The 23,790-nt window shown below is 34.0% G+C and overlaps 1 protein-coding gene across 1 annotated transcript; it reads right to left on the bottom strand.

Moving 5' to 3' along the window:
- Positions 1 to 5,423: 5,423 nt before the first annotated feature.
- On the bottom strand, positions 5,424 to 18,231 carry LOC129230540 (titin homolog). The gene is made up of 3 exons (XM_054864944.1): positions 18,121 to 18,231; positions 12,996 to 13,107; positions 5,424 to 10,834 (listed from the first exon to the last, which is right to left on the bottom strand). The coding sequence occupies exons 1-3, from the start codon at positions 18,229 to 18,231 to the stop codon at positions 5,424 to 5,426; spliced, it is 5,634 nt and encodes a 1,877-aa protein (XP_054720919.1).
- Positions 18,232 to 23,790: the final 5,559 nt, after the last annotated feature.

Raw genomic sequence — 23,790 nt, 5'->3', positions numbered from 1 at the left:
AACACAGTGAAAAAAGTCTTTTGAAAATTCTTTGATTGGCGATATTTTGTTTACATGGTGAAAGATGAGAAACATTATGACGTAGTCTCCGGCTTCAAAAATCTCGACGTTGAAAAAACTGCCAAATGCATCAGCTACGGAAATCTTTCTGCAAAAATTTTGGTGATCTGCTGGTTGATTGGATAATTAGTAAGTGTTCAATCAGCATAAATAATAATAAAAACCATTAATTACATGAAAGTTCCGTTTAAGTGGAAAATGATCAGCCAAATTATGTATTATTTGCCAATCTTGTGCAAAAATCTTACTTCAAGATTTGACTTGAGAAAAGCATTGAACCGTCACGAAAAGAAAAGATAGTCAACAATACAACAATTGCCGTTATCGACAGGGAGTTGAGATGATACACTAAATACTGTATTGAGTTGAGGAAAGCCTTCGAACATGGAACTAAAAAACTCATAACTCGTTTTTTACTCGTATTCTACTTAGAAATTTCGAACAGGTGCCATCTTCAGCAGAAAAATCAGAGCTTTCGATGGACATATAATGTAAATATGTGCAAGTATTTTTTCATCCCAATATTAGAGAATTTATACAAAAATTGTGTTTTATTGCCCCCTAAGGGGGTTTTGCCCCCCATAACGCGACGAAAACTACCCTATGTGTTATTCTGATACATAAGCTATATTATTGTAAACTTTTATCAAAATCCGTTCAGTAGTTTTTACGTGAAAGAGTAACAAACATCCATACATCCATACATCCATACAGACAAACTTTCGCATATATAATAGTAGTAAGATAAAGTGTTTGCAAATAACAATCTTATGTATTGTAATTTTGTTAGAAAGCATCGTTTTTTGGTATAATAAAAGATAAGTCTTCGTATATGCGAATGTGTTTTACTTCGTACCCTTATCGCCCGAATTATTCGGCCTTTCCTTGATTCAGGTTGTCTTTGATCCAAGCTAGTGCTGATAAATGAGGTTGAATTGTGCATAAAATCATCAAACTCATACCTTATTTATTTTTAATAAAAAAAGGTATCTTAGGGCATTTCCGTATGTCACGCTATGATTTTTGATAAAAATAAGAAAAGTTCAGTAATTACAGTAAAATTGCTTTCATTAAAACTGGCCTTTTTTTCTGTGCTCTTCGTAGTGAAAATTAAAGATATGAAAAAACAAAACGGAGAAAATATTTTTTGTTGTTTTATTTTTTAATTTTTTGAGCTATTTATTGCGTCGTGACAGAATGACATTTTTGTCAACCAAACTGAATTAATTATGCGTAAATGCTTTCTGTTAGCTGATGAGTACTTTTACTAGTAATATTTCATCTATCTCATCTATTTCCATCTCCATATATCTATGCAGCACAATCTTTCAATTCAATGTTCACTAATATCTTTAATAATAATAAAGCTGAAAGTCTCTCTGTCCGGAGGATGCCTGTAGGATGTCTGGATATCTGGATCTCTGTGACGCGCATAGCGCCTAGACCGTTCGGCCGATTTTCATGAAATTTGGCACAAAGTTAGTTTGTAGCATGGAGGTGTGCACCTCGAAGCGATTTTTCGAAAATTCGACGTGGTTCTTTTTCTATTCCAATTTTAAGATCAAAACTATCATAAGATGGACGAGTAAATTGTGAAATTATCATAACGTGGAACCGTAACATGGGCACAAGTCAATTTTCGAGATACGAAATTATCATAACGTGGAACCGTAACATGGATACAAGTCAATTGGCGAGAAAATTCATCATACATTATTTGTAAATATACAGGGGAACCAAAAGACCTTTTAATTTTTCTATTACAGGCAAAGTCGTGCAGGTACCACTAGTTTGAAAATAAAACGCTTTGAAAAACACCTCTTTCTTTTGTTCTTAGCTAACTTGAACCCAGGCGATAAGATGCTCCTGCCCATTGCAAAATGGCAGTTTTGTACGTTCGAAAAGTTGCTTTCAAATTCGCGGTCTCTGGAAACCTGCTTTGCTCCTCAGCTCCGGGTTTGATTGGGGTTGTTATCTTCAGTCAAAAGTACGACTTTAGTCACTGAAAATTGATAAAATAAAGCAAAGGAAAAAACATGATGCGAGAATAAACTTTCAATTTCCCAACGTTTAATTTCTTTTTTTTTTTCAATTTCCGTTTTGGAAATAAGGCAGGGTATTTATGACGTCACAAGTGATGAACTTTGGTGCACTACTCCACTGGCGAGCTGAATGCTTACGCTTGCTGTCTACTGCGTTCCCAGATTATAATAATTAAGAAACAAATTAAATATTGCGCTCTGCGCTTGCTGCCTACCGCGTTTCAAGATTTTGATAATCAAGAAACGAATTAAATATTGCGCTCTGTGCTAATGGCATCAAAGAATGGCATTTTATCACATGTGATGTAATGTGAAAAAACGTAAAAAAAGGAAATTGAATCTTCGCACGAAGAAAAATAATTGTTGAAATATAATAAATTTTTAAAACTGTTTAAAAAATTGTTACATCCTATGTGTTTAAGCAAGCTTTTTCAGAAAGAAGAATACATTTAAATTTACGGAAACAGCCCAATTGAGACGAGTCTTGGACTTTTCGTTAAAATAGAAACCATTATCTGCTATTCTAATTGATGGAGTAGGTTGGAATACCTTTTTTATTTTTTTTTTGAGCAATCACGATTGTTTATTGTTCTCACTTAATGGTTTTGAATTCCTATGATTTTATTTTCCCCCCGCCTCCCACTGCAGCACCACCGTCGGCCGGCTTCACGATGCTGCTCCTCTAGCGAAAACCATCTCCAGGTTGCCTCAATATCCTGCACTTACACGCATACATACACGCACCTACACACACACACACACACACAAACACACACACGCATGCAAACAGACACCTACACATACACACAAACACATACACACATACAATTACCCAAACACTCATGCCTGCACACAGACACAAACATACATGCTTACACACACATACCCCCCACACACACAAACACGCATGTCTACACACACATACCCCCACAGCACACAAATCAACATACCTCCCCCCACACACAAACACACACGCTTACATACACACACACACTGGTGATTGCGAAAAACATAATTTGAATTCATGATGTCAAAGTTCAAATTAATTGTTTTTTTTTTCTTTTTTTGTGCAATATCTCGAGGCTTGAATTGTACAAAATGTCAAGACTGAAGGTGTTATGGATTCTCCTGGACGTAAGCTCGCCCTAAACAAAATTTCTCAATTTCTTTGACGTTACTTTTTTAAAAAAAAATATACGGAGAAAACGGCTCTTAACTTTGTTCAACGAGTTTTTTTTTTTTTTTTTTTTTTTTTTTTTTTTGTGCTTGTTAAAAATGCCAATTTCTTTCATTTCAACATCTCCTGTTATGATTCATAATAATATTACATTAAACTTTCTTTAACTAACTTTGACATCTGAAAATAGTACATAGTTGGAATATAAAATTTAAAAAATGAGTTGGGTAACGACACCAGTAACAGACAAGGGTCCACTAACAGACAATGGTAAGTTTGGATTTAAATAATAAGAATTTTATGCGGGTAAAACTGATGTTGCTGTGGCCCATGAAACAGTGCAACCATGTAGTGTTATCAGAGTGAATTTCGTGAGCCAGTTAGTATTTACAAGGCAGTAACGGAAGGTTACGAACAGCCACAACGAGGTCTGTCAATGTTTCATGTTCATTTGAGTTTAATAAGCTTTTAACTCTAAAAATAAAGAACTTTTGTACATTTTGATGAGAAAAGGGGAATTTTGTCCATTACTCATCCCTTTCCCATCCTATCTGTTATTGGGTATCATCAGAATTTTCGGTGTCTGATACAGGGTGTCGGATTTTTTTTTCGAAATTGAGCAAATAAAAATAGAATTAACTCATTCAGAGGATCCAGAAGCAGCCAAACGTTAGATAAGATGTAGTTGCATAAGAGAAAAATAGTTTAAATGTCTAAATTCATTAATAGGCTCAGAAAATGGACTGGTGTCGTTACTCTACTGTAATCGCAAGGAAGAATAAATGTCTTTCCCCGTGTACAAAAAATCTGCACCATTTAAAACATGAGTTCTAACGGCATGAGTAATAAAACACATGACATAAATAGGTAAAAGAAAGTTAAACACACAACATCACAAACACTAAACACTACAATATCGAATTAAAGATTTGTTTTATTTAATGGAAAATTAATATGTAGAGGACTTTACAAAGCTGTTCACTAGCATCTTGATAATAATGAATTGAGAATGTTATTCCGTGATTCGCCTTTGTGGAAAGTGATCTTTTGAAACTACTAAGACTAATTTTACTAAAATTAAGAGTATCAAGTTTGCATTCAAACTTTTGCAAAAACGGTTATGGTAGAAAAAACTTGATTCATTTTTTTGTTTTCAATTGATTTACTTATTCATTTATTTTTTTCAGTTTTCGTACACGGTGTATTTTTTAACGTGTACTGTTTTGGATAGTATAACTTTTTGCACAGAGCGTTTCTTTATACGCACTGTTTTTGATATTATATTCTATGGAAATTAGAATAAGCATATTACTCATGTTTACAATAGCACTGTGATTATTTTTCGCACTTATTAATAAACTTTGTCTTGTTTTAGAGCTGCAGCTTCAATCGTATAAACAAGCATTCAGCGTACAATTATTAAGATCTTCAAATAAATATGAAAATTAAAAATATAAATTTGTTTATGTTTTAAAATTGCAATATATGTATGGTTGGGTTTATGGTTATATGTGTGGTTGGAGGTTCTGCATAATTTGCCATTAAGTTATAATCTTTTAAGTAACTTCAAAAAAAATTCTAACTTGTTAAAATTTTGGAGAATTAAAAAACTAATATCACTTTTACGACAAAAACATGGAATTGACTTCGGCTGATTGGCGTCAGCGTGTAATTATGTTAAAAAATTCTGTAAAATTTGTTAAAACTGATGTTGAAATTTTTTGAATCACTGTTACTTTATGTGAAAAGATTCTGTAAAATTTGGTAAAACTGATATTGAAGCTTTTTGAATTTCTGTTACTGTACGTTAAAAGATTCTGTAAAACTCATTAAAACTGATATTGAAAAATTTTTGAAAGGCTTTTACTGTATGTTAAAAGAGTATGCAAAATTTGTTGATACTGATATTGAAAATGTTTCAATTGCTGTACCTCTATGTTAAAAGATTCAGCAAAATTTATTAAAACTGACATTGAAAATTGTCTATTCACAATTACTTTACCCCTAATGAAAGCATCTAAATTTTTAATATTTGGCATTAAAGAATTATACCCATTAATTTAGAGCTTTGCTTACGTATGAGATTCTTAACAACTGATATTTTTCTAGATCTCAATCTTCTGAAACAACTAACAAGTTTGTGTTCAGTTATCTTTCACATTTTTGCTTTTTGCGTTGTGGTCAATTGAACTTTCCCCGATATCTGCATTTTCTTTTGTTAACGTCTCATCATTTGTTCCAGCATTATCCCAGTTTTTCACTGTAAGAACTACTTCATCACTTGTGGTTTCGTTTGCCTTACGTGCACAAAGGTTATGCTCATCAGTTTCAATATTTTCAGTCTTGCTTTCTCGAGGTTTATTTGATGAATTATTTCTGCTAAAACTCTTTCGTATCTTTTTCATGGCACTATTCGAGCGACTTGCAATACTCTGCAAAAAATTACTATTATTCTTTCCTTTGATTTTTCCCGACTTTGAATCACTTGCGGCTCGGGGGAAATGTCCTTGTATAGATTTTTGTGGAATTATTTTTTCATAGCTGGTGGAGACTTTCTTTCTTTCAGGCTTTCTCTCTATCCGCTCGGAAGAGCTTTCCTTTTCTTTTGAAGAAAATGCATTCTCATAAACTTCTTTTTGTTCTTCATCATTCTCAACTGATATTCTCCTTTCGTGACCAGCCTTCAAAATTGAATCTTTTTCCCTGTGCTCGGAAATTCCAATGACCCCCTTGTTTTCGTTTTCTTTCATCTGTTCATCGTCGTAAAACCGCGAATCTTTTTTTTCACTTTGCGTCAACTGTTTCTCATCTTTCGTATAGTCAAGATCTTGTTGTAGATTTAGAGAGGGTTTTTCATCGTCTTTGGTGCGTTCAATTTTCCTAGATACACCTAGGTTACTTGATTTTTTTATGTTTCCTGATCTTTTATAGGTAGCTTTTTCTTTTAGAGCATCACGAAATTCAGAATCTTCTTTTGATTTTTCACCTTTTAACGGAATTAAATCGTCTGCGAGTTTCAAAAAACCATTTTCATTCATAGAGGAAGTAATTGATGTTTTTCCTCTTATTACCGCACATCCATGCTCTAAAGAAGCTTCATTTTCTGAAGTTTTACGAAACTTGTGTTTTGCATTTTCTGTAGAACAAGATGCGTTTTCATGCAGAGACATGTCATCATTTTTAAGAGCATTTTTACTTGACTCAATTCTAACTAAATCATAGTTCAAATTAATATGTTCTGATATTGCATTTTCAGATGAGTAAGCTTGTCCAGTGTTGGTTTCTTTAGGTAAATCTTCATCTGAAAGCGACTCACCTTTTCCATAACTTAGATCACATTCACTATTTGTGTCTCTTAAAGCACGTTCGCTATTTTTACCTGCTGAAGAATGTTCTTTTTCATCATCCTCTATTCCAAATTCACTTTCTTCGTCACCTGGAGTAGCTTCTTTTTCTTCTTCATCCGGGGCAGCTTTAATTTTTTCATCCAGGGCAGCATACTTACTGATCTCACTTAAATCAGTTTCATTTCTTTCATCATTTGGAACTGGTTCATTTTTTTCTTCAGAAACAGGTTTAGTTTTTTCACTTGGCGCAAGTTTTGTTTTTTCACCAGTTACAGGATGTTTACTTCTTTCACCAACTAGACCAGTTTCTCTTCTTCCATCGCTCAGAGAAGATTTACTTCTTTTAGCACTTAGATCAAATCTGCTTTTTTCATCCCTCATAGCAGGTTTATTTCTTTCATCATTTAGAGCAAGACTAACGTTTTCATTATTTATAACAGGCTCACTTTTTTCATCACTCACAACATGCCTACTTCTTTCGTCACTTAAAACAGGCTCACTTTTTTCAGCAGCTAAATCAGTTTCACATTTCTCATCAGAGGCAGTCACTTTACTATCCATCTTTTTTCCTCCAAATTCATTGTTTTCGTAAACAGTTTCATTTTTTCTGTCACTTTGAAAAGTTTCATTCTTTTCCCTCATTTCAGTGGGCCCATTATAAAAATCATAGTCACGTCTATCATTAAGTAGAGCAGGCTTAGTTACTTCATCACTCAGTGTTTGTTCACTTATTTCATTACTTAAAGCAGAACCTCTTCTTCCATCACTCAGAACAGGTTCACTTTTTTCATCATCTATAGTTCCCCGACTTTTTGTCTGATCTGGAACAAAATCCTTTTCACCGTAAGCAGTAACAATGTTTTCGTCAGCACTTGGTGCTTTATTTTCTTCAGTTCCTGCAGCAAGTTTACTTGCCTTGTCAACTGAATTATGTTCATTTCTTTTATGTTTTAAAGTTAACTCACTTTTTTCAACACCTGAAGTTACTTCACTTTTTTTCTTACCTAAAGTAAATTTATTTTCTTGGTAATCTTGAGCACCTCTAATGTGGTCATCTTGAGAAGTGTTTTTCTTTTCATTTAGGGAAGTAGACTTACTTACCACACTAACTACATTAGATCCACTTTTTCCATCAACTCGAGTAGGTTCAACTGTATCCTCACTTAAAACGCGGTCACTTCCTTTGTCACGTTGAGTAGGTTTGCTTTTCTCAATTCCTAAAGCAGTTTCGCTACTCTCATTACTTAGATCAGGCTCACTTCTTTTAGTTCTTGAAGAAGATCCAGTTTTCTTGACAGTTGGTCTTTCTTCCTGTATTTCATCATCACGAACAAATTCATTATCTTTAAAATCTAGAAAAAAATCAATATTTCCGTTATCATGAAAAGCCATACTTTTTTCATCGACAGTAGCTGGCTTACTTATTTCATCATCTGAGTAAGATTCATTAGTTTCATCATCTGAGTCAAGTGCACTCATTCCACCAACTGAGCCAGACCCCTTTTTTTCCCTAACTTTAGCAGGTTTCCTTATTTTATCACTTAGAGTAGATTCAATGTTTTCAACTCTAGTGCGGGATTCACGTCTTTCACCAGTTGCAGAAGAGTCATCTATTTCATCACCGGGATCTGACTCCCTTGTTTCATCCTCCATATCCAGCTCATTTTTTTCATCATTTATATCAGGTTTACTTAATTGATCATTATGAACGTCTTTACCTATTTCATCACTTAGAGCAGATTCGCTTACTTTATCAGTTAGTGCAAATTTACTTGCTTCATCTCTTTCAATGAGTTTATTTATTCTAACATCTAAAGCAATATCCCTTTCTTCGTCGTCTTGGGAATCTTGACTTAGCTGGTCAGCTTCAGTTGTTTTACTTTGCACGTCATCTTGAGAAGTTTCATCTTCTTCGTCATTTTGTGATGTTTCTCTTAGTTCTTCTTGGGAAGCAACACTTTTTCCGTCAGTTTGAAAATCTGGATATTTTTCTTCATGCGCTGCCAGCTTACTCATCTCATCAGCTGAATCATGTTTTCTTATTGCATCAACTGGAGCAATTCCGCTTTCTTTGTCACTCAAGTGTGGATTCCTTATTTCATCTTTAAGAAGATGTTGACTCATTCCTCCACTAAGAGCAGTATACTTTTTTTCATTGTTTAGTGAACGATCACTTCTTTCCTCTGTAGGAACATTTTCACTCCCTACACCTCTTACAGTTCTATTACTTATTTCTTGACCTAAATATTTCTCCCTGATTTTACCCCTTAAAAGATCTTTACTTGTTTCATCATTTAGAGCAGGCATACTTTTTTCATCACTTAGAGCAAGTTCTCTCCTTTCCTCTCTTAGTAGATTTTCACTTTGTTTATACTCTAACTCAACTTCATTATCTTCGCCGTCTTGAAAAGTGTCATATTTTCCCTCACTCACTGAAGTAGATTTACTTATCTCATCACTTGCATCAAGTTCTCTTATTTCATCACTTACATGATGCTCACTTATTCTTTCAACCAGAGGAGGCTCAATTTTTCCTTCATTTAAATCAGATTCCCCTTTTTCATCATCTGTAGCAATTTTACTCTCCACATCACTCAGGTCCAGTTCTTCTATTTCATCACTCATAGGAGATTCACTTATTTCTTCACTTAGACCTGATTCACTTTTTTCCTCAACTATAGTAATTTCACTTTCTTCATCGCTCACGTCCAGTTTCCGTACTTCATCACTAACAAGATGCTCACTTTTTCCTTCACTTAGAGCAGTTCCATTTGTTTCATCAACTATAGCAATTTCACTTTCTAAATCACTCAGATCCGATTCTCTTGTTTCATCACTTATGGGAGATTCTCTTATTCTTTCACTTTGAGGAAACTCACTTTTTTCATCAACTGTAACAAATTCGCTTTCTAGTTCACTCAAGTCTGGTTCTTTTTTTTCATCACTTGCAAGATGTTCAATTTTTTCTTCACTTAGAGCAGGCTCTCTTTTTTCATCAACTGTAGCAGTTTCCCTTTCTTTATCACTCAGGTTCGATTCTCTTATTTCATCACTTGCAAAATGTTCATGTTTTCCTTCACTCCGATCCGGTTCTTTTTCTTCCTCATCACAAAAATGTTCACTTTTTCTTTCAATTAGTGCAGTCTCACTATCTTTATCACTTACAGCATGTTGACTTTTTTCTTTTATTGGAGCAATATCATTCCCTGCATCACTTAAAGCTCCCTTACTTTTTGCATCACTTAAATCTCGTTCAGTCATTCCATTATTTGAGAATCTTTCACTTATTTCATCGCTAAAAGCATTTCCTCTAAGTTCATCACTTAGAGCATCTTCCCTCATTCCATCACTTAGAGCATCTTCCCTCATTCCATCACTTAGAGAAGGTATATCTTTTTCATCACTTGGAGCATCTTCCCTTATTCCATCACTTAGAGAAGGCTCATCTTTTTCATCACTTGGAGCATCTTCCCTTATTCCATCATTTAGAGTTGGTTCATCTTTTTCATCACTTGAAGCACGCTCACTGCTTTTATCCCACAGAACAAGTTCCTGTTTCGTCTTATCCGAAGCATGTGCACTTCGTTCATCATCTTGGAGAGTATCACTTATTTCCTCATGTTCTGAAGCAGATTGATTAATTTCAGCACCTGTATCCGATGTGGATTTATCTTCTTCTTCATCTTGATCTCTTTCTTTTTTTGCGGCTAGTAAAGCAGGCTTGATTTTTTTGTCTAACATTAAATTTGACCCTGATTTCTCAACCATTTTCATGATCGCAACGTCTCTTTTAGAGAAGAAGCTTTCGTGTTCGGAGATCTTTCTTTGGATCTTCTTTCCTAATTTTAAGAAAGGTTGACGATCTTCGCTCACAACTTTAAGAGAACTTTTCTTTGTTAGCTTTCTAGATTCAATAGATTTTTCTTGAAACTTTCCAGAAACTTTCCGTTTTTGCTTAATTAGAGGGCTGGAAAACGGCTTTGGAACGGATTTACGTGAAAGACATTTTTCTTCACTCTTCAAAATGCCCTCTTTTGTGACTATATAACTGTTATCCCTCAATTTAGCTGTGGAAGAATCTGTTCTTTCTCTTAAGGTCATGCTTTTTGGAGACAGAGTTGTAAATTTAGACAAATTGCCCGACTTCTGACCATTCCTCTCTAACGTCATTCTTTTTTGCTTTACGGAGTCCTTTTTGTCTGCTTGCTCTAAAACAAAATATTATACTCATTAATTATCAAATCATTTTAATTATTAACATTAATCATCTAATCGCAGTGATGCCCAGCCTAGGGCCTGCGGGACACATCTGGCTGATCCGTGTGGTCCGTTGTTTTGTTTAATGTTCCAAATCGAAAAGCACGGTTAGTGACAATGTCTTAAATTTGGAACCCAGTATTTAGTTATTGGTTTCTGAAAAACATGCATTTAATAAAATAAGCATCAAAGTAATGAAAAAAAAACTATTATTGGTCTCTATTTATCTTTCCTTTTTCATGCTCTCCCATGTTATTTAGAAAAGAATGAAATATTTTGAAATCTTATATGTGTTCTGGCTCGCAAGAATGATTTTAGTATGAGGTGTGGCTCTCTGGCAGAAAAAGATTCATCACCACTGGTCAATCGTATAATACTACAAATCTAGGTGATTCCACGCAAACCATAGCATCTGTGAACTAATTGAGTCTTTTTCGGAATTAACTTCAATTAGTGAGCTAACACTGTTTGCCTTTACATGATTTAAATTTGCTACGTTCTCGTTGATATGCAGTTACCAGAGTTTCCCTAAGCACGCCTGTTTTAATGTAGCTCCTTTGAAAATGTTCACTCGAAGATTCATTTGCACACGGTTCTTTTCTCTGTGCATTATATGAAACATTATCATATAGTTACAGTCTGGCCACCGATGAGATGGAAAAGCAAACATCCGGTTTATAGGCGGATATGGACACATTTATTAGTATTCAGGGATGCCAGCTTTTGCAGATGTATGTTAGCCTCTAAATTAAGCAGAGGCATATTGAAATTAACGGATAACCAGCATTAAATGTTTGCTTGTTCTTTTCATTCAAATAGACTCGTCTTGACTGAACTTTTGCCAATTCCATATAAGCCGTGGGCACACTGTAATAGCCATCGACAAGATGTCAAACAGTTGTGCCTAAAAAGTATAGTGGTTTTAGTTTGAAAACAAGCAGATCGTTACAAACCGACGAAACAAAATCCAACCACAAGTGCACTGTTAAAATTCAGGAAACTTTTACGGTAAATATTACTGTAAAATGTAGTGTTTGCAGTACAGAAAAAATTTACAGCAAACTGTACCGTATAAAATAAACGATTGCAGCGCCAGTTGATACACCACGTGACTTACAGTACGAAGCATATAACACCGTATTTTCCTTGCTCGATGCGTCCCAACTCGTATGGCGGGCAGCAAAACCGCCTGCCATTTCGAAGGTCCCAAGATCGAACCTGCAGTTCGAATTTTGAGTTTTTTAACTCTCGTTTATTCTACTGTGAAATTTTACAGTAAAATAGGATTTTACGGTAATAGTTACTGGCAACATGGATGCCAGTAACTTTTATCGTGAAATTTCAGGAACCTTTTTAACAGTGTGTTTTTCACGTTTTTTTCGGGAAGTAAGTTTCGTTTTGAAAAAAAAAAGTAAATAAACTAGTAAAAAGGTCTGGAGATTAGCGGTTGTTCTGCTCATGATTTGGATCAAAAAGCAGAGCTGTCTTCAATGTCCTATCCAACCGTTCAAACCACGTGCATTGGTAGTAATGGGTAACCCTGACAGTAGAATTCAGATGGTATGCTTTATTTCAAAATTTACTTGTTGCTCAAAAAACAATGATTAAGTATAAGACCGATCGTTGCCTACAGTAAGAGATATAAAGGCCCTTTTTTAGGCACGTGTTCACATTTTAAACATATTGAGTGCGCTCGACGAGCACGACCGGGAGCGACCGGTTAGTTAATCACGTGACAGCTAATGATCAAATGCTCCAATCAACCAATCAACTGCTCAGAATGGTAACCGCCGCGGTAACCGGTTGATCATAGAACGCCGCGGTTAGTAACTGGTTACTTACCGGTCGACCGGTGAGGTTCGTCGAACGCAACCATAGATAATGCGTAAAATGTCCGTTCATTACTCCGTATGTATTCATTAACTTTACATTAGTTCAACTTAGTCATTATTCGTTAAATCGTACCTAATTATTAAGTAAGTATATGTATTTTTTTTTTCACTTCAGCACATATTTATACTAGTAAAAATTGTTTATGGTTCGTAAGAATTTCTGTTCTATTCAACTACAGGAAGAACGCAAAAACAATACGCATTCCTACTATTTACTTACTTTCAATTGCAAGAGTTTTATCCTTTGCCGAGACGTCCTCGGGATCTTTTGCAGATTTCTTACATATTTTCTTCAAACGAAGCTTCCCTAATTCAGAATCTTTTAACGAACTCTAAAGTAAGAATAAAATATTGTTCCTTAGTTAAACTTTTAATTAGTTTCCATTTAAAAAAGCTCATTAAACTATTGCATTTATTGTTATTTTTTGCATACTAGATGCTCATGAAAGCCCATTTAGTTTGTAAAAGAAAATTATATAACGTTAAATTGCACAAATTTGGAACTGCTCAAACGTGTTTCGGGGTTACAAAGAAACCCCTTTTCAATGCAACAATCTCCTACCGCTTCCTGAAACCCAGGCACCCCCACTCTTCTGTTCATCCCCCTCCATATACTTTGTGCGCAATCTCTCCCACCAATCCTCGCTTTACCTTCAAAAATATTCCAATGTAATTTTTAAATGAAAGTAGTTAATTTCTAAATGTTATACAATTTACTAATTACCTTTTTATCACTTCCTATTTTTCTTCTTTCGCATGTTTTTTTAAAAGCGTCTATGCTCACCTTCCTTCTTAAAACCACTATTTTTCCTGATTCATCCAAGTTTAAATCTAATCTGAAAATCAAGAACTGAAAGTTACTATCTATAACTAAAAGAAATAATTATTAAAAAGTATCAGTTACATTGAAATATTTCAACCGACAATAATAATCGTAACAACGGTCCGAACTGCGAGTGTCCAACATTTAGAAATGCATATATCTTATTTCATATTGTAAAGACCTAATGGTGGTGTCACAGCAGCTGATAAAATCGAAGACTTGCTATGCTGAATTTTTGTTCAAAATAAATATCGTAAAAAATATGCAATTTACGTCAATTAGTTTAGCCGTTTTAGAGTATCAGTTAATTAAATAATTTTAAAAAATAATTAAAAAACATAATAGTACATAATAGTGTAGTCTCTTTGTTGATTCAAGCAGATGACTTCTTTCAGAGACTCGGAAGTTTTTGAGTTTAACGTATAAGGCAGTAAGAAGCAAAAGGATGTAAGTGCATTTGAGATAACTAGTACAAATGGTCGGAGAACCACTCCTCTGTTTCAGGACAAGAGATAGAATTGGTATCCCTGGTTGGTGCTGCTACAAAGCAGAAATTAGGGGGGAAAAAACACCACACTTCAAATGCGTTTTTCTCGAAGCATTAAAAAGTCCACTTACACCCCTTTGCTTTTCACTGCCCCGTATGTTGAAATTAAAAGTTTAAAATAGTAACAAGCATACGACCTCTCCTTCTCCTCCCACCCCCCCCCCAAAAAAAAAAAGAATCGTGATCCGAGATATAGCCGACCAAAGATGTCAACCTTGGTACCATTCTTCACTTCTGATTTTAGACAAAGTCGCTATAATATGAGAATGAAGTGTGATTACTTATACAACGATTTATATGGTTTTTAGCTAGTTTTGGGGATGCTAGCGAAGACAAAGGAATTAAAATTAAACCGATTAATTGCCGATAACATGGTAAGTGAGATGCTTATAGGAATACATTTCTGCTGGAATATTCAAAGATACTATGATAATAAAGTTCACACAAATGTGCCAAACAACGGAAACTTTCCGAATGGTACAAAATAGCTTTTTTATTAATTATTATTTATTTTTTAACAATTATTGCGAATTGGCTTTTTGTCGAGTAAGGTATCTCACTGAAGTTATTCTGAAAACGTTTTCCATGCCGACCCATCTTGTCCAGTGGTTAGAGAAGTCTGACTACAGATGGGGTGGTTCTGGGTTCGAATCATGGCATGGATGTACTTTCTCTCTCCTGTCCTTGTCCTTTATTTGTGTTGTTGTGCAGTAAATGCTTTCCTATCTTAGACGTCCTTATGGCATGTGTATATTGTGGAAATCGGACTCCACACCTAGCGGGCAAGAGACAATAACAACATGTTGACCCATAGTGTTTAAGCCTAAAAACACATAAAATCAGTTCAATAAAATTCTCCACCAAAATGTGTTCCCTTCTGTTAGTATTAGATTTTATGATATAAAGTATTTGCAGTGGTTTTTTTAATGTTTCTAAAACTGAATTCTTCAGCAACGTTTAATTACTTTGAAGAAATACTTTGCGTACTAACATTACGACGCAGATATGCTAAAATAATTACCGTTTCAGTAATAAGTCCAAATCTCTCTTATGTCTTGACATCACAAAATCTTCTTTCAAGATACTTATAACCTTATCCGTTAAAATTTTCTTCAGGACATGCAAAAAGAAAAGAAAATGGAACTTGAAATGCATACATACATATATAAAGTTATAAAGTTTTGAATAATAAGCCTCAGTACTTTAAACCTATACAGTAAAACCCCTTTGAGAGGCCACTTCTTCGTTCCGTGAAAACGTGGCCGCTCAGATAGCGTAGCCGTTTTTCAGGGTTTTGTTTAATGAATGCAAATTGTACTACTAATGATATAATTCCACACTTAAAAGTGATGTTGAAAGAAAATCAAGAAAAAAAATGTTTTATTCCATTTTTTCTAATTTTTTAGGATGCAATGATTCAATTTTTGTTTGTTTACAGTTTTTCAGTTGAACAGAAACTACTTTTTCTTTTTCAAATTTATTTTTAACTTGGAAAATCAAATCCCGAATTGAGTCATCAACTACGGCTTCCAAATTAGCGATTATAACTAATTTTTCCAAAATTTGTTGTGTTGAAAACTTTTTGTTTATCGCAAAAAAAAAGGAATTTTTTCTCTGAATCCCCTAAATAACGCCTTAAGATTCAAAAACTTTTTACAACCTTGACTCAATAAATGAAAAAAGCATTATAATTTAAGTATTTACCTTAAAGCTACAAATTAAATTGGGTGCCTTCTACGGAAAAACATATCAATCCTCATAGATTGATAAAACAGCCAGTAGGAGAAATGATAGTTCACACCTACACGTGACTATATCTCAGAGTGACACCACCACACAGCACCACTAAAACACATAGATAATACCTGGTCGTTCTCCCAACGAATGGCTACAGGTCAAAAATCCCAAATGAAAGAGTATTTCGAAATCCAAGCTGGCGACAACCCTGTCATTCAGAGGGAATTTAGTAACCACTCTTAAGGATTGATTTAACGTTATGCACATTGGCCAAAACTTTTGTGCCGTAGAAAACTGGCCGTTAACAGAGGTAGCCGCTGAACAATGGTGGCCGTTTCGAGAGGTTTCAATGTTTATTATAATCAATGTTCCACTACTAAAATTATTTCAGCTATTAACATGTGTTTCAGTTGTTTCAGTCCGTCTTTTATTTCCTTTTTTTTTTTTTTTTCAAAGCATATAACTTTTTTTTGTCTGATGCTACGGTATACTGCTGACGTGAGTAAGTATTTATTAAGTAAATGCATTTACAGTAAAATTTAAAAATCACATTTTATTTCTTCCTAATTCCTTTAAAGAATGATTTAAAAAAGGAACACTATTTTTCATTTCGGATATTAACTGCGGTCGTAATGAAATTTTATTTCTTTCAATGATTCCTTTCTTAAATTTTTGCAAAATTCTTCTTCCCAATCTTTCTGAAAAACAAAATCTGTTGTAAAACTCCAAACAACCAAATAACCGAGCAGACACAGAAAGCAATTAAAATGCTTATTTTTACTAATATTCAACAAGTTATTTCTCGAAATGTCATACAAATAGTATTGGACATTCGACAAATGTAAAGCAAAGAAAAAAAATCGTAAGTACTTCCGTTTAATATAATTGATAAAATGTTTTGGGGGAAGCCCCTAATTCATTGCAAAGAGTATATTAGCTGAAAAATAAAAACAACGTACGTGTTACCCTTATTGTTTTTATATTCGTCTGAACTGTTTCTATTCTCATTCAAAGAAACGAACTGCAATTTGAATAGATAAAAAGCATTTCATATTTTTACATTTTCCGTCGAATATTTAATTTTGCAAAAGGCAGCGAAGATTTAAGAGAAATGAGGTCAACGTCTGGACAATTGAGAGGATCAATGACTTCTGACTTTGCAATAGTACAATCGAACTTTATTTACTAAAAGGCCATTAAGCTTAAATTCACCAGTAAGTTTTCGACGTGCAAGCTTGTATTACATTTTATTTTTATGTTATGATTTCAAGAGGACTCTTTGAATTTTTGCTGTCAAATTAAACGTTCTTGTCAAAGAAAATGCTTTTTTTCCCCTCAGTATATTTTAAATGAAAAATTCTGTACCTCGAAGTCAGCTTCTAAAAATTGCGATTTTCTTTTTATTAGTGAATCGCATGTAGAATACTATTCCACACTGAGCCATATGAACGTAATTATAAAAAAAAATAATAATTTGAATTTTGTCATCCTGAATTCAAATTATGTTTTTCGCAATCACGAGTGTGTGTGTAGGCGCGTGTGTTTGTGTGTGGGGGTATGTGTTTGTGTGTAGAGGGTATGTGTATGTGCGTGTAGGCATGTGTGTTTGTGTCTGTGTGCTGGCATGAGTGTTGGTAGTTGTGTGTATGAGTTTTTGTATGCGTGGGGGAAGGAAATGTGTATGTAAGTGTAGACATATGTGTTTGTGTCTGTGTGTAGGCATGAGTGTGTGGGTAGTTGTGTGTAGGTGTATGTGTAGGTGTCTGTATGTATGCGTGTGTGTATGTGTTTGAGTGTGTGTATGTGTTTGCGTGTGTATGTGTGTAGGTGTATGTATGTGTGTGTATGTGTTTGTGTGTGTGTGTGTGTGTGTACGTGCGTGTATGTTTGCGTGTAAGTGTAGGATATGAATGCAACCTGGAGACTGTTTTTGCTAGAGAAGCAGCATCGTGAGAGCCGGTCGACGGTGATGCTGCAGAGGGTGCTGGCGGGAAAATAAAATGATAGCACATCAAAAAAGTCAAATAAATGTAATAAGCAATCGTGATTGCTCAAAAAAAACGTCTTTTGTACTTTTTTACCATAGTAAAGAGTGCGCGTTAAATCCTTCGCATGCTTCAGACAAACGTTTTCCCTCTCTCCTATAAAATAGTATATATATGTGACTTACGGTGTTCTGGCTTTCTCTAAGGAAATATATAGACAACACATTAAAATAGATTCAAAAGAGCCACTTACTCTATCCTTGTACAACTCCATAGTCTTGTTACGATACCTCTCCTGCAAAAACTGTTCATACTTTTTGATCTCCTTAGGAGTGGCTTTTATTCTCCCGTCGGGATGTACCATGTTGTGTTGAAACAGTTCTGCGTACAGAGCATGGCTGAGTAAATGATTTTCTGGGAATGGAGCCCGTAACATCTTTCACTAGAAAAATATTATTAAGTGAGGCATTTACCTTAAAAATCTCGAGACAAAAAACAGAAAGACAATGAAAGTGAATATTTTTTCATTCTTTTTTAACAGTTTGAACCGTCATTTCACCTGCGCCTTTTCTCACACGCTATGCTCATGTTCTTTCTGCGCCTGACTTTGGCACATTCACAACTAAATTGTACATTTTAGTGAAGAAAAAACTGAATACAAACAATGAGAGAACTATACAATACTTGAAACCGCTTATTAATTGTAGCCAAAAACAATGAAAAATAGTAGTTATTATTACAAAATTAACTTTGTTAATGAAAGTTAATAAACTAATTTCAAGGCTGAACTGAGGACTTGATTTAAATCAAAAATATGAAAATCTCTGAAAAGTGACATTATCTGAAAAGTTAAAATGTCCTAAGTTCACAAATATATGCTTGTTTAAGTTCAACCTTGAAATTAATTTGTTAAATTTATTAAGAAAATTAACAATATAATTACTATTATTTTTCATTGTTTTTGGCAACCATTAAAATAACTACGTGATTTTCATTTCACAAAAAGGCTGCAGATCAGAATTTCAAAACGCTTTTACAAAAAGTTTCATTTTAAAATTATCTGTTGATTCGATTAAATCCAAAAATAGAACAGCCGTAGGACTGATCTCTTTTACAGATATAACATAATTCCATGAATCAGAGTCATACATATTATTCCAAACCTCGGGATGACTATCATAATGAAAGCTTACTCCTCGAAGTTTTTCCGAAACGTAGTTTGAATCCGATATTGATACCAGCCCCCTTACATTTTAGGTCATTGGAAAAAGTCTTTTTTTCTGCAGAACATGAAGTTTATTCCAATCCTAGATTAAATTCGATTTAAGTAACGAACTAAAGAGCGAAGTATTAGTGCAGACTAAGGATTTGAAAACTACTTTTCAAAAGCATTAAACGGCCGTTTTGTTATGGTGGGGAGCGCTTTAGAATCTATAGCTGAAATTAAGTACAAGTTAGTACGGACACTAGGGTAGAGATGCTCTTCGAAGCTTTTACTTTTTTTACATTATAATTCTTGTTTGCTTTTTAAAATCAATGTTTTTTTCCCTCGGTGTGCGGTGATTGTTCCTAGCAGACGATTTCAATAAAGCGAACTAAGATTGTGAAGTATTCTTGGGGGTTGGTGAGCGTTAGCCAGCAGAATTGCATTATTGTGTCAAACATTGATGTCAATGATATTAACATTCATTTTCTCACATTGAAAAACAAAAACAAAAAAAAACTTGCAATTATGATATGCAGTTGTGTTTGGTGTAACAGCTGAAGAGTCATTAATGAGCTGTGTCTATTTCGAGAAATACTAGATAAGAAAAAACATGTATATCAAAGTTGCCAAATTTCACCTGTATGAGAGGAGTCATGAGAAATTCCGATAAATAGGATTTCCACCAATTTTTCAAATTTTCGCCAAATTTTCTTACGCCAAAAACTGGTGGCAATGCCGATATTGCTAGAAGGAAACGATCATTACCCAAGATATGGCAGTCTCGTTTAAATCTCTATAATTGAAATCCTTTCCCCTCCCTCCAATAAAACGGCTTTTTGATTACTTTATGACGCTACTTTTCTTATTTTTTAATAGGTTTTCTCATTTTGCGCATCATTTTACATTTAAATGACTTGCTTTAATTATCTGCCGGACTATTTATCAATGTGTTTACTGATTTGTTTAGAAATAAAGCACTTAGTTTTAAATTTCAGCTACATTTATTTTTGTCAACATTTGTGAAGTAGATAAAAATTTGAGGATTTTTCAAAACTGGGAAATTGACGATGTCGTTGCGTTTTGGATGTAAGTAAATTTATTTTGCGAGTAATTTTATTATTACAAACTAGCAAAAATACCCGGCGTTGCCTGGGTCAGTAATAATTATTAGAAAAAATCGTTACTTGCTTTTGTTTTCTGTTTTAAGTAAAAGAATTTAAAACACATCTTTTTGACGTGATTAAAAATCGAGTTTCTTCCTTACCCATAAAACTAAAATAGCAATCAGTATAAAAACAAATTAGTATTGATTAAGAAACGAAAGCACTATATTTAAGCATATACAAATTTAAAAAACATGAAATTAATCTTCTCATGTTTAAAAAGATTAATCTGTTGATACTTTTTTTTTTAACATGGAGTCGAAAACCTTCTCTGTATGGCTAATGAAGTACGAAGTGATTAAAAAAAAGTAGCTGCGCTCGTAATCCCCTTATACTTGCTTTAGTTATTTCGGGAAATTTCAATCATTGTGGCTCTTGGTGCGATTTTACCGAATTTGCGAAAGTCGTTTCGAGGTACCTTCGATGATGCTCCCCCATTCTTTCCTTACTTTGTAAAACGATATGATATTAATTTTCGTTACAGAGATATCGTCGCCAGATGCTGAGATATTTTTGGTCACCATAAAATGGCGCTAAACAGTTTCATCCCAAATGTTACCAAAATAAGTAATAAAATTTGGTGATTGTTTGAAATTGTGCAAAAAGGAAAATTAATGAAAGTTTTTGTGCTGTTTATGGATTTGCCTAATTTAGTTGCTGGATTATTTAACACAGTAAAAAAAGTCTTTTGAAAATTCTTTGATTGGCGATATTTTCTTTACATGGTGAAAGCTGAGAAACATTATGACGTAGTCTTCGGCTTCAAAAACAGCAACGTTGAAAAAACTGCCAAATGCATCAGCTACGGAAATCTTTCTGCAAAAATTTTGGCGATCTGCTGGTTGTTTGGATAATGAGTAAGTGTTCAATTAGCATAAATAATAATAAAAACCATTAATTACTTTAAAGTTCCGTTTAAATGGAAAATCATCAGCCAAATCATGTATTATTTGCCAATCTTGTGCAAAAATCTTACTTCAAGATTTGACTTGAGAAAAGCCTTGAACAATCACGAAAAGCAAAGAAAGTCAACAATACAACAATTGTCGCTATCGACAGGGAGTTGAGATGATACACTAAATACTGTATTGAGTTGAGGAAAGCCTTCGAACATGGATCTAAAAAGCTCATAACTCGTTTTTTATTCTACTTAGAAATTTCGAACAGGTGCCATCTTCAGCAGAAAAATCAGAGCTTTCGATGGACATATAATGTAAATATGTGCAAGTATTTTTTCATCCCAATGTTAGAGAATTTACACAAAAATTGTGTTTTATTGCCCCCCTAAGGGGGTTTTGCCCCCCATAACGGGACGAAAACTACCCTATGTGTTATTCTGATGCATAAGCTATATTATTGTAAAGTTTCATCAAAATCCGTTCAGTAGTTTTTGCGTGAAAGAGTAACAAACATCCATACATACATCCATACATCCATCCATACAGACAAACTTTCGCATATATAATATTAGTAAGATAGATTTTCCTCTTTTCTTTCTTAATGTATGCAAGGGAAAAACAATCCTCGAATCTGCAATGGTGTCAAAAATGTGACCCCAATGGATTAAGATCGCCAATTTCCCAATCATCAATATTTTTTCAAGAGCTTTATTTTTGAAACATTTTGAGAATGCGCCAAGTGGTTCACCGTTATGATAGTAGTTCCCCCGACATTTGAGTTATTAATTTCTGTTAAAGACGGAATCCTAACTGTTATAAAATCCCTAAAATTATTTAGAAAATCCTTTATCTTAAAAGAGTGTGATAGTAAAAGCATTTGAAATAATGTCTGTAAACATCTTTCTGTTGCTAGTAATTATAAATAATGAGAGCGAAAATTACCATTCTGGCACAGATTTACGAATAAAAAACTCGCTACGTACCTAAACACGTGATAAAACTACATACACCACAGGAAATGAAAAAAATGCGAAATTAAGAACTATTTTACTCTTCAAAGTTTCACATGCAAATGAATCTTCCTGATTCAAAAAACGAATTATAAAATCTACCCAAACTCAGACTTAACAACAACTCGTGACCCAAAAATTTCAAATGTTCATCAGTTTCTTTAAATCGTTTATTTTTATCGTGGCTCCACTAAATTCGCAGTTCTAGTAAGTGACTACGACACCTAGCGGTGAGTTGAAATATTAACCGAAGAGGGTATAAACATTTCAAATTTTCAAGCACAAAGCAAATGTTTCATTAGACAGGTTGTATCCTACGTAAGTGGGTCGGCCTTGGTTATAGAAATTTATATTGTATCTGTATTTTTTTTGAATCCTGAGCTTTTGCTAAGACAATCACAAAGGACGAAGACCAGAAGCTGTTTCTTTCAAATAGTTCAGGACGCAAAAAGTAGAAAAGTTGCAAAACAAAGAAGAAACCTTAAAGTTAATTTTTGTACCTCAGAGCCAGAGTGACATAAGTCCAAAAAGTGCGTTTTTCCTTTTATAAATGCATTGTATATAGAAGCTTATTCCGCATTGAGCTATGTAAACGTAATTCTTTTTGAAAAAAAGTATTTTCATTTTTTACCAGGGTTAAAAGAAAGCGCGTCCCATGCTTTGCACATGCCCCAGAAAAACGTTTTTTCTCTCTCCTGAAAACTATCATAATGTGGATTTACTTCCTTATGGCTTTGAGGTACAGATTTTAGACATAATGAGTAGTTTAAATGCCATTATATGTATTTGAATTACTTTTCATATTTTCTCAGTATTTGGGGAAACGTAATGTGGCAGCGTCTTAATGCTGTGTTTAATATCTGTGGTAAATAATCTAATAATACAATTATTAGTCTATATAATTATTATACTTAATGTATTATTAGTCTATGAAGTACTAAAAATTACTAATGGGCATGCTAGCTGAATTTACTTATTTTTATGAAATACACAAAGAAGTAATACACACTATTAGAACGCTTGTTTTTCTTTTAATATACTCAAATTTAATGTATCTTAACTGTTCACATGGGCCCATAACTAAATTACTTACTATTTAATTTGTTACGAAAGGAGGTAAATTATTTTCCAAAAGTGTTGGCAACCTTAATTTGCATTAGTTTTTTCTCATTCGTTCTTTCCTTCTTGCAACAAGATCTCGTCAGCAGAATATGCAAATTGCCAGTAGCATTTAAGCTCCCGGCACTTTGCCTCATGCTCTTCCCTTTCAATTTCAACCCAAGTCAGACTTGGTTGTTTTCTTTCGGCAGCTCAGTTCGTTTTTGCCGATAGCTTCGACTTACTGCTCTTGCCATGACTATCATAGCTGAATATGTTTAACATGTTATTGTATATATCATAGCTATAATAAACAAGTTACTTTTTAACTTTGGCTCTTCTTGATGTTGCACAAGATAAATATGTTTTTGCAAGAAGTATCACGTCCTGGTTGGGCTTCCACTAAAAGTTAATAAGCTGAGCATTTTTAAAAGCTCACAGTTTAACATAATTGGTAGTTACAGGCACATCAGTGCGGAAGACTCTGAAATATCCTAATCTGTGGCACAAATATACTTATGTGGTAGAATGAAAGCTAAAAAATGA

This window comes from Uloborus diversus, chromosome 9 (genome assembly GCF_026930045.1).
Source record: "Uloborus diversus isolate 005 chromosome 9, Udiv.v.3.1, whole genome shotgun sequence".
Lineage (NCBI taxonomy): Eukaryota > Metazoa > Arthropoda > Arachnida > Araneae > Uloboridae > Uloborus > Uloborus diversus.
This window is presented reverse-complemented; position numbering and strand designations above follow the sequence as displayed.